The sequence below is a fragment of the Cheilinus undulatus genome, linkage group 4, assembly GCF_018320785.1.
Source record: "Cheilinus undulatus linkage group 4, ASM1832078v1, whole genome shotgun sequence".
In the NCBI taxonomy this organism is placed as follows: Eukaryota; Metazoa; Chordata; class Actinopteri; order Labriformes; family Labridae; genus Cheilinus; species Cheilinus undulatus.
The window spans coordinates 16,255,833-16,268,560 of NC_054868.1; the positions used below are offsets into that span (position 1 = coordinate 16,255,833).

Sequence of the window (12,728 nt, forward strand, 5' to 3'; positions counted from 1 at the left end):
CAGGTCTGGCAGTATATATTAAATACAATATATGTATTATATTATCAGAAAATCGATCAAAATATAGTCAATTGCAAAACCCCATACCTGAAAGGGTCACGGGACAACAGAAATGGGAATAAAGACGTTTGCTGTCTTTCACAGATATAAGCATGTTTGAAATAATTTTCCCCTTAGTTTTAACCGATAACTATGCCTAGATTTAACCAGTCATGATTTTTAATCGACATATCAAAGAATGTGTGTAATTTTATAACTCATATATATATCGGGAGGAACAGTAAAGAACATACTGTAAAATGCCATAAAATGATACAATATCTTTTTTTAAATCGTGGAGTAGGCCATCTCTGCTTATAAGAAATCTTGGATTTTTTCCCATAATGCACTTGCAGTATTTTCTACTTCCTCTTTCCGCCATATTGCAGAACCGGTAAGGTGTTCTTTTTACACTGTTGACTTCAATCTTTAAAGTATCTTAAGCATCTTAACATTAAATGTTCCAATTTTGTGGTCATCTTCAAGCGAAGGTTTATAGTCATGATTTGAGATGATTATCGCCAGAATCTGTTGAACTGGAAAGAAAATTTTAGCCAAACTTCGGTGTCGTAGCCCCCTTCCCGGCCCTGGGGAACGGTGCTTCTAAAGCACATTTATATTAGTTTAGCTAGCTTGACGATTGATAGATTAATTTCGTTTTCGATAGTTGTTCCCATGAAATCTATTAATTTCCTTGTGTTTCGTTCAATACGCGTTTTATTTAACTACGTTGACCACTGCGTTTGACTGTAAAGAGATACTTTGCTAGTGGAGTGGGCTAGGGGCTAGGCTAAGGAGCTATCTATCCGTAAAGGACCATGCGTTGAAGAAGTGCCAGAAACTGCTAATATAATATTAAACAATGCGAGGAAAAACTGGAATTGTATTCACTGTTTACGCTTTTTGAACTTGATGCATTTATCCATGTTGTTGTTACTGTAGACAAGTGTTAAAGATGGAGGGGTATCGGTCATTAGATTAAGCCAGTGTTTTAAGTGTATTTAATTTTCTATTGTTTCAGTATGCGAGTGTTTTTGTTTTTTTTTTTTTTTTTAGAAGTAAAGACGAGGTGAATGAGGAAGGATCTTTAGTGGCATAATGTCATAACCTGTAAAGTATTGGAGGTGACGGGACAGACTGATTTGAAAAAGTGTCACGATGTGGGATTAAATTGAAAGCAGGGCATGGTCGTTACATTGAGGTACTTTCATGCCTGTATTAAAGTGTAATACCTATCTTTCATGTGTCTGCAGGCATCATGGTGCGCATGAACGTTCTCGCGGATGCTCTGAAAAGCATCAACAATGCTGAGAAGCGTGGGAAACGCCAGGTCCTCATCAGGCCCTGCTCCAAGGTTATTGTGCGCTTCTTAACCGTCATGATGAAGCACGGTGAGTGGCTTGATTATCTTTTTCTGTGGATTTTAAACTGTCTTTGTAATATGTCCTATCTAGATGGCAATATAACTGTGAAGGGCTTTGGTCTGTGCTGTTAGACTTACTTGAAGTTCACAAAGGTTGCCAGAGGGAATTGTTGGGTGTATTGTTTAAATATCTTGTTTGAGTAGGTCATTTTGGAGTGGCAGCCTTTGAGCTTAATAATAATGTTCTTTATATGTTGCAGGTTACATTGGTGAGTTTGAGATCATTGATGACCACAGAGCTGGAAAAATTGTCGTCAATCTCACAGGCAGGCTGAACAAGGTAAACTTTTAATTGTTCTTAAAAATTCAGACCAGCTTTTTTCAATTGGTGTTGGCATGAATCATATTAGAAATGTTCAGGCTTGCTAAAAGCTGCTCTTCAAAACTTGCACATAGGCCTAAATGTTTTTCCAAGTAGAGCTGTGCATCTTCACTGGTCTCACAATTTGTTTAGTATTAGCATGCCAACAATTTGAGTTGATACTGCAGTGTAATTTGATTTATCATGGTTCGATTGACTCTTAAATTTTCTATATAACTGTACATGGCTACTACTGCATTTATGAAGACAAGCAGTCAGATTAATCTGACGTTTGATGTAAATGTAAATTCCTTTATCCTATAAATCATATTAAATGTATATGCAATTAATTCTCAAAATATTTAGCAGAGCCTTTATGTAACTGAGTGCAGAACTTACCAGGCCTTTACATGATGTGTAGTACATTTATAAATGCCTGAAGGCAGACAACAGATGACTGACAAGTCAAATAAAAAGTAAACTTCAAATGTGGTATGGTAAATATTATTAGCTGGGGGTTATCTGGTAACTTTGACATTAAACCATAAAAAAAAACTTTTCTGCTAATTTCAACATGGATTTCAGCATCAGATAAATATTTTAACTAACAGGACATTCTACAACATTTGGGAGAGCTCTTAATGGCTGAGGTGATCAGATGAGGTAGAAAGCTGTCATGTGGAAGCTAAAACCAGTGCTATGATAGCATGTTACTCCCAGTGTAGCTGCAGTCTTTCTCTCTTTCAAGCCAGCGGTTGAAGGGATTGCGTTTTTTCGCTGTCTAAAAAAATTCTCTTTTCATATCCCCATGTTTCTGTCTGCACTTGTCAGACTCCTGAGTGTTTCTGTATTCATTTGCAAGCCTGACTGAATAAAGGATTTGATTTGTTGAGTAGCATCACCTGTAACAAATGCTACTTTAAAGAAGAGCAAATCTGCTCCATTTAGAATAAATTATAATTGAGCCCCTGTTTAAAAGGGAAAGTGGTTATTATTTGAGTATTTGTGGTAGATTAAGCTGCCGGAGGCAGACCTATAAGCACATGGAAAAGGAAATGAGTATTCCAACAATACTTCTAAGCAACCCCGATAACTACTTTTTTGAAATGGTGCATGGTCCCTGGGAAAATTGTCTTAATAGTTCACAGTGCATATAATGTTGTGCATCATAATTTTGATTTCATTAGGAAAAAGGTGAAAGAGCAACACTGAGGTTGTCTTTCATTGTGCAGCCTCTAATTGTATACCTTAACGTGCTGTATGTAAATATATGCTTTTTCTTGACAGTGTGGCGTGATTAGTCCACGTTTTGATCTCCAGCTCAAGGACCTGGAGAAGTGGCAGAACAACCTGCTGCCCTCAAGACAGTTTGGGTAAGAGTAACACCATACTTCTCTAAAACTCAATAACTTATGATTTAATATTGAACTGGAAGAATTTTGTCTTGTTACTCAGAAGATTTTGAAATTGAAATCTGTTTTAATTGGGGTGGGGGGCAGATGATGGAGCAAACTGATAGTTACCAATCCTTTGCAGTCTCCAGACCTGCTGTTTTCACTGTTTTTTGCCAGTCTCTTTTGTCATTGTAAAATTGAAGTGATGGCAATCAGACCTCCTCAAGGCACAGTAGTGTCTCGCTCAAACTATCTGGGAACCACTGCTGTAGAATGATTGGCTGGACCACAAGGCCACACATTCCGTTTGAACAGTTTCAGGAGGTTGATTCCAGATTTGAGATCTCACAGACTGTGTGTAATTAACTTGACTTCAGAAGAAAAAACCCAACTTGGTCTTCTTTTGTTGTACTTGGTTTGTGATGCTTCCTGGTCTGCTCTGTAACTGTTGGTATTCTGTCGAAGGCAGAATTAATTTGGCCTGAGATCTGGTGTGTAGCTAACCATAGTCCTAAAGCTCTTGATATTTGTCTTGCTGTAGCCGTTCTTGCTCAGATAGTCAGAGAAAAGCAATCTTGTGTTGCGTTTTCTCTGCTGTTTTATGTGATAACTTGGTTCAGGATTCCTGCAGATCCTTGTGAAGTCTTTAAGTCTGAAACTGGACTTTTGAGATGAAGGTCATAAATATTCTTAAAAAGTCTTAGACTCACTTGAGAGGTCTTAAATTTAAGATGGCACTTTGAATCACAGATGGCTTTATCCAGTCTGTTTTCTACCTAGATTTATTCAGTTTTGATCATTTTTGGCCTAAATGCTTGTCTGTCACAATCAACTGCTTTACAGCAGTGCAGTTTGTACCTGTGTCAGCCCTGCTCTTTGGGTGAGGAGCCTTCAGTGTTGGATATTAGCAAAGTAATTTAAGAAAATGAGTACTGCATTCATCCACAGAGACAAGACTTGTTATGAAAGGCTGCCACAGAAAAGTGACAGCTGTACAGTGAGCATTTATAACTCACTCCCTCATGTCTGCATCTATTCCCCCTCTCTCTATCCCTTTAAGATATTTAGAACATCACTTGTTTTAGAGAAATCACTATCTCAGGTTAACAAATAAGCATTTTAGCACGTTATAGTAAGCTTCTACATAGCATCAGGCACATGACCCTGGTGCATTTGAGACCAATTAATAAACATATTGATAATTCAGCCACAAGAATAAGAAATAATCAGAAGCTTTAAAACTAGTGATGCTAGAAGAGTTGCAGTTTGCATGATACAGAGAGTTTCTAAGATTTAGAAACTTTTAAAGTGTATCAATTTAAAAAATTTTTCCCTGCAACATGAATTAGCAGATCGTCCTAGTTTGAAATTTGTAGTTTATTATAATTAATCTTTGGCTTGATGTAATGAGAGCTTTAAAGGGTCTTTTTACATTTGTTTCATAGAACAAATAAGGGCTGGGCAAGTAGTTGAAATTGAGACTAAACACAGTATGGCCTGCAATTTTCACATTGCTGAAGGTGCAATATTTCATTAACCTGAAATGTGAGCTAAAATGATTTTTCCAGTAGAGATGTTATACTCTGCACATCATGCAAACATTCTGGTGTGATCTTTTAGAATAGTTTACAGAAAATCCTATTTTCCTTATTTTTGTATGTTTTTTCTTAATCTAAATGAGAATGACTTAAAACAGTAGAAGCAGCATATGTTATATTGTTATAAAGTGTTAATTTCTGTGGATAGTAACCACTGTGAAGGTATTGCTTGTATACTCCTTAAAGGTAAAGCTATAATTTTAAGACAACATTTGAAGCAAAGCATTACCTGAAGTCTAAACCTTGTCCCTGTGTTAATGTCTGATGTTTATTCAAACCTGTGGCTCCAAAATGGTGTGCCCCACTTGGCCGTTGAGGCAAGGCTTGGTCTACTTTGAGAATGTCACTTTATTACTAAAGCCATGCAACAACTCGAGATACTCTTAACACATGTTCAAGAGGATGTTAAGCATGAATTTGACTACTGTGCACCTTGAGATATAGGCTTGAACTTACCTGCAATTTCCACATAGGACGAGTGTGCTGCGGGTTTGGTCCAGCCTATAGGTGAGCAACCTCGTCCAATGGAAGCAGGTCTAGAGTGCAGCGCTGCGGCGCACAGACCTGATCAGCAGGAAGAGATCACAGGAGAACTGCGAGTTCACGCAGGAATAGTATGTCAACAGCGGACTATTTTACCTTTTGGGGTTAATTTATCATCCTTTCCAGTATAAGTCCATGGTATTATTGCTTCCGCCATTGAGTGATTACATTAGGAAGTTGAAAGGTTAATGTTTGCTTAAGGATCTGTGGTTTTATGCAAAATCTTTGGCTAAATATCCCCAAAAGTTAACTTTTCCTCATCAATGGCGCCGTTGTAGCTCTGTGACCCACTGACCTCTTGGTGACCCTTTGCTCTCGCTGCAGGATTGGACGTAATGTTGATATAGTGATTTACGATCAGGCATTGTTTTATTTTGATTTTCTACACGTGTGACTTCCATGGTTGGTGCTTTCTGGACAACAGTGAATATACAAGGTTTGGCAGTGGCCAGCGCTGATATTAGACCTGCAGCATATCTGAGGGGGGAGCAGAGTGGCGCTCTAGGCACGCGCCGCTGCAGGTCTGGAGTGCTGGCTATGGTCTCTGATAGACTAGAGATGGAATGATGTGCTCCGCAGTACGATTCACCTGTATATGGAAATTGGAGGGTTAGGTGTAAGAACCACTGCTCTAAACACAACTGTTTTCTGTAAGAATGAGGGACTTCTGTGTAGGGTAATGCAGTAATTGGAGATTTAAATGGTCTTGTCTGTTATTGTGCAAGAGGAGTTGTCGAGATAGAGGCTGACTAGACTGCAAGGGGTTGACTTAATAATTTCAGTATCCTAAACAAAAGGCAGGCAGTCAACTATTAGGTGTGTGGCAGTTTTGAGAAGCATAAAGAAACATCAACATCTAGAAAAGGCAGACAAATTTGGTGAAGATACACCAGTTTTGAAAATCGGTGCAAGACTCTGTAAAGAGCCTGCCAACATTTTCTCTCATGCTTGGCCATAAAATCAGAACAGAGTTTGTCCCACAGGAGACTTCTTCTGCTCAATGAAAACCCTGTTCTGAGTACGCTTTGTGTAAAAGCTTACCAGAATTAAATTGATATGACAGGGCAGATAAATATCCGCTGATTTCTGTTCATGACACATCATTTTCAAACAGACCGGTGTTGTCAACAGGCTGATATTTATCAATACAGATGTTAAATTGATATATTGGTGCATATGGAACAACAGTTTTTTTTTGCATGTTAAAAAAGAAACTATCTCATACGGTGCTGATTATTTTTTGCACTCTCACACCGAAACTTTGATTGTTATTTGATTATTTTTTTGGAACAGGCTTGATTTCCTGCATTTTCTCAGCATCAGTCAGAGTTAATTTTATTTAATTGTATTTTCTATATAGTGCCAGATCACCTGCTCCTATAGAGCAAGTCTATACCTTGTCCCTTTATTAAACAAACTAAATAGCCTGATTTTATTTATCTTGCTTACACGAATGCATGTAATTTCTGAGTCCCGGCTTTCTGCTTGTTCCCTCTGACTATGAGCAGAACTGAACAAACCCACATTGCTCAGTGACCAGAGATTCCTGCCTCCTCCTCCCCATATCACATGTGTGCTGGGATGCTTTGACTCAGTATCATGACAGATGTAACTGGTTTATCCTCTAAAGCCATGTATGAACCGATGTCCTGCTTGTTTTACGTCAAAGATAGTTAAATGAGCGCTGAATTTTGGCGCGAGATTGCAGCAGTTGCACACGACTTATTAAATTCTTGCAACAAGTCTGCTACTTGTAATGCAGGAAAATCCTGCAATCTCCTGTGCATCACGCTGCAAACTGACACACCGGCAGGAAATGTGGTTAAAATTAGTGACAGTTGGGCTCATATCTGTACCAGCTCCCTCTTGATCTTCTCACCACAGCAGGCAGAAATACGCACAGCCCCTCACAGGTGTGTCAGGGCAGGTGTGCCGTTAATATCAGAGGGGATCAGTTCCTGTACAGACTGACTGAGCAGCTCTTCTGCAGGTCACCTGATGGTCATTTTATCATTTTAAATACTTTCATCCGGGATAAATAAACTGGTGGACGATCCCTTCTGTGTCTTTTTATTCCTTGCGTGCATGTTTCTCATAGTGCCTGATGCTATTGTTGATATTTATAATCGTTATTTACGCTCTTACGTAAACCTCATCCACATGCAGATTACGACAGACACTCTTCAACCTTTATAAACGTAGGAGTGTTGACAAAAGATCTCACAGACTTGGAGAAAACAGGAGGAGACGGAGACATATGGTGTGTGTGTGGAAAACGGTGAAGAGAGAGAAAATTTTTAAATAATTTAGTTATTTGTTAAATCTTTCAGATGTCAAAAAAGTTATTTTCCAACACTGCCATTTGTAGACATGCATAAATAATTACAGAGATGGATGGAGAGAATGAATAGGGAATTATTTGTTTTCTGTCTTGTATGCAGACAGTACAAACCAGACCCTGCCATTTATACAGTTGTTATATTGACAGCTATCAATAAAAGAAACACTTGATGATTCCTTCAAGTGTTTGTTTCTGTATGTCTGTACATCCCCCCCCCAAAAAGAAGAAGAGTTCTTAGTTCCTGCATTAGCTTTGAAGTAAGAATTATTATGGTTACCTTCTGTTAATATAAATTCTTGGTGAACGTAATAAGAGGTTTAATGATGGCTGAATATTGAAGTGTTTTCCTGATGAAAGTGATACGTTGTGATGGAAATGGAACCTGCAAATCAAATACTCAAAGACCTTGAACTATGGGATGGACTCTTCCTGTTAAAATGTTGTGTTGAAAATATGGTGGAAGTTCACAAAACATTCATTGTTTTCTCTTTGATGGTTGAATAATTTTGTGATGTTAGTTGATTTATGCATGTAATGAATGACTGTGCATTCCTTGTCTGTATCACCAGCATTTTGATGTGTTATTCTGACTTACCTGCTTTTTTTTTTCAAAAGATACATTGTCCTGACCACCTCAGCTGGCATCATGGACCACGAAGAGGCCAGACGGAAACATACAGGAGGCAAAATCCTTGGATTCTTTTTCTAAATGTAAAGAACTGCAAATAAACAACCAGGAGAAAGCTGCTTGTCTGCTGTGATTTATTTCACACAGTTATTTCTGTGGAGAGGTTTTTTTTTTTTTTTACAGCTACACCTTTAAGTAAAAGGTTTATTAGCAGTTATTCTTTCAAGGCTAGACCATGCGGATGCTATGTTTTAATAGAATCACAAATGGACAGCTGCTGTGGTATATACAGAATGTCCTTGATGGGACCATGACTTACACATGCATAGCTTCTTGAGAACAGGCCAGTTAACATTCATCTGACAGGTAGAATATGCCATAAAAGGCAAAGTTCAGTGTTAGGTGACAGCACGTTTTTCTGAAAATCTTAGTTTATGGCTACTGTGCACAATTTCAACAAAACAGTTTTTCAGACAGGACCAAACATCTACGGATACAGACATGGAAACATTTCACTAATCCCTTCAGTATGGCCTGATGAGATCTTAAAGTGAAACGTAAGCTAACTGGTTTGCTTATCGCCACCGTCCAAATTGACTGAGCTGTAATAGAAGCATGACGTGGTCGATCAAAAGGGCCAACAATTTGAACAATCAGAAACCACAGAAGGTGCTAACAACCTAATATTATCAAACCTAAGAAGCTTTGAGTGAAAGTACAGTTAGACTGATGTTAACTAAATAGTTAAAGAACCATCCATCCATTTTCCACACTGCTCATCTCGTCCAGGGTTGTGGTTAGTTTCCAGAAGAGGCTGAGAAACCTAAATGGTAAATGAAGACAAAACTGAACTGAAATTGGACTTTCAGGAATCCCATCCATGGTATATGGCTGTAAGGACAAACAGCAGAAATGTAGCTAATCTTTTATCAACCTGTTTTACAAAGGTCTTTCATGGCTCAATGCATTTACCAGTCATTTCATTGACAGTAGATGTTAAAAGGGTGGAAAAAGAGCCAGTCAGAGGCACATGCAGAAACTAATGACCAGGGCATGTACCCAAGAGGTTCATCCATAAACATGACTATGTAAAGGGCAGCACAAAATTCTCAAATAAGCACATCCATGTTGTAGCCATCAGCCCTGCAGCAATTAAAAGCTGCCACCTTTAGTGCTGCACAGATGTCAACCCATAAAAAGCTCTAGCTTTCAGTTTTCTTTGCAGTCCTCTCAGCAGTCTGACCTTTTCTGGGGTCCTCTGTGTATTTTATCTTTTCCCCATCCTTTTCTGAGTCTGTCTGCTGACCTTGTATTAGACTCAGAAGAGGAGAGGCAACAGCCTGCTAATGCAACAGCCTTGTCCAAGTGCTCCTCATAGGCTTGGTGCACATACTGCCTGCTTCCCTCTGAGGTTCACAGCACTTAGAGCGCTGCCTTGTAAAAGAAAAAGACAAACTCTAAAGCTGCTAGTTTTACAGAGCAGGGAAACCAGCCAGGATACAGAGCTCAGACTTCAGAGGAGCTGTCATGCTCTGTTAGCAGTGAGCCTTTTGACATGTTTGATGTTAGATGTGAGACAAATGTTCAGATTGCTTGTAAACAGTTTAATTGCAAATGCATTTTTTTTCTAACTTGCATTTTGAGTATACACAAATAGACATTGGCATGTGCTTCTAAAAACTACTACTCTGCATGATTTGATCAAATGCTCTGACCAGTTTGAGTTCTGGTTAAAACATTAGCAGCCTCTTTCTACCATTTCTGCGGTCTAAAAATTCTTAATACTGCAGAGTTACCTTAAAAGAAGCATCTCTAAAAGAACACTTTGCCAAACTCCAGCAGTAAGAAGCTCCCCTGGGGAGATGGCTCTGAAAATCAGCTTTTAAAAACTGTTGTAAGCTATGGATGATGGCATTTGCATAGCTTTCTATTTTTCAGGGCTCAACAGTATCACCATGTTCCTAATTTTAAATAACACGTATAGAATCAAAATGTCAAGAGGTTGAAGTAAGAACTATCATTTAGAGCTGTATGCAATTACAATAAGTTTCAGAGAGAGCAAAATGGTATAATACAAAATACAAAGGCCAGTGTTTAACTGTTTATTCAAAATGATTGCAGGTGGAAGCTAAGAATGTTTTGTTAAGAACCCAAAAGTTTTTTTTAAATAATGCATGAAATTTTATTAAAAATTACTTTAAGTCTGGCTTCAGAGAATATTAGTCAAGGGTAATTGGGTTTTATCCCTATTCTGAAGTAATATGTTAAAATCTTTGGTCATGGTATATTTAAGATATGGATAGATGTCAAAGAAAAGATTTCCTGAAAATGACGACAAGAGTCGGTGTAATCTAACAATTTTGCCTTCAAATGGTCTTAAGTAGATAGTTGAAGGTGGAAAATAAATGTCACTGAAAAACACCAACATATACACAGCAATTGAAGTTTGTTCACATTTTAATGATAATTTGCCAAGGCGCTGGACAACTGTCTAGTGAGAGACAAATGATAGAAAGGAGGTTGAGACAATTTTGTACCACAGCGACAGCAGATGAAAAGTTGTAAAGCTAACTTCTGATGTGATGGGCATTAGGGATTACAGAGAAACCAAGATCTGATAACAAACTGTCAGGGGATTAAATGTTCATGCCAGAGTTGTTTCAATTACTATACAAAACAGGCTTCCACTTTCATGAAACCCTCTTTTACAGTGCATTTACATTTGTTTTGGTATATTGAATATAAATCCCGGCCCCGACAGATCCCCTTAAATGTTTCACATGACCAAAATGAACCAAATGATAAATAAGAGCTAGCACAGATCTACAAAAAACAGAGGAACAACAGCTTCATATGCACTCAAGCCACTTTATTAGGTACATCTGTTTAATTGCTTGTTGATACAAATAGCTAATAAGCCAATTATATCAGCATCTCAGTGCATTTACACTTGTAGACGTGGTCAAGATGACTGCCAGTGAGTGGCAGTTGTGTGGAAAGAAAGAAAAACAAAGTCCTTATCCCTCCCTCCAAACTGTCTCAGTTGTAGACCCCCTTCACCCACCCAATCAGTCACTCAGCAAATTACTTAGATAAAACTTAAAACAAAAAGTAAGGCAATTTGTGTTTGGTAGATTATTTCTTTGTTGTAACAATGCTTCTTGGTAATAAATCTTATACTGTTGGAAAGCCTGTTTATTACCCTTTTAAATGATGCCACATTTGTAAGGATCATGCATTTGTGGGATGAGCAGCAGAGCTGAGTAGGTAGTAGCTGTGGGTTGTGCCCATGAAAAATGTGCCAGATCTTCTCTGATTATTGCTCACAGAGTGCTGTATCCAAGCATATTCATAGGAAGTTGAGTGGAAGGAAAAAGTGTGGTAGGAAAAGATGCGCCAGCATAAGGGATTAACTGCAACCTTGAGAGGATTGTCAAGCAAATCCATTCAAGAATTTGGGGGAGCTTCACAAGGAGTGGACTGAGGCTGGGGTCAGTGTATCAAGAGCCACTATGCACAGACGAATCCTAGACATTGACTACAAATGTGGCATTCCCTGTGTCAATCCACTCCTGAACCAGAGACAACGTCAGTAGTGCCTTATCTGGGCTGTGGAGAAAAAGAACTGGACTGTTGCTCAGTGGTCCAAAGTCCTCTTTTCAGATGAAAGCAAATTTAGCATATCATTTGGAAATCAAGGTCCCAGAGTCTGGAGGAAGAGTGGAGAGGCACAGAATCCACATTGCTTGAAGTCCAGTGTGAAGTTTCCACAGTCAGTGATGATTTGGGCTGCCATGGCATCTGCTGGTGTTGGTCCACTGTGTTTTCTGAAGTCCACAGTCAACACAGCCATCTACCAGGACATTTTAGAGCACTTCATGCTTCCTTCTGCTAACAAGTTTTATGGAGATGCTGATTTGATTTTCCAGCAGGACTTGGCACCTGCCCACACTGCCAGAGGTACCAAAAGCTGGTTCAGTGACCATGATGTTACTGTGCTTGATTGGCCAGCAAACTCACCTGACCTGAACCCCATAGAGAATCTATGGGGTATTGTCAAGAGGAAGATGACCTGAAGGCCGCTATCAAAGCAACCTGGGCTTCCATTACACCTGAGCAGTGCCACAGACTGATCGCCTCCATCTAACGCTGCACTGAAGCAGTAATTCATGCAAAACGAGGCCCAACCAAGTATTGAGGGCATAGAAATGCACATACTTTTCAGAAGCCTGACATTTCTGTTGAAAATATCCTTTTTTTAATTGATCTTATGTAGTATTCAAATTTTTTTAGACACTGAATTGGGGGTTTTCTTATCTGTAAGCCATAATCATCAACATTTCAAGAAATGAAGGCTCGAAATACTTCACTCTGTGTGTAATGAGTCTATATAATATATGGGTTTCACTTTCAGAAAAGAGTGACCAAAAATATTGAACTTTTTCATGATATTCTAACTTT

The 12,728-nt window shown here is 38.7% G+C and overlaps 1 protein-coding gene across 1 annotated transcript; it reads left to right on the forward strand.

The window, feature by feature from the left end:
- The first annotated feature begins 348 nt into the window (after positions 1-348).
- Positions 349-8,382, forward strand: rps15a (ribosomal protein S15a). Its single transcript, XM_041785622.1, has 5 exons — positions 349-433; positions 1,293-1,430; positions 1,663-1,742; positions 3,051-3,136; positions 8,255-8,382. Exons 2-5 carry the CDS (start codon positions 1,298-1,300, stop codon positions 8,346-8,348), a joined length of 393 nt encoding a protein of 130 aa, XP_041641556.1. The 5' UTR covers positions 349-433; positions 1,293-1,297; the 3' UTR covers positions 8,349-8,382.
- Positions 8,383-12,728: the final 4,346 nt, after the last annotated feature.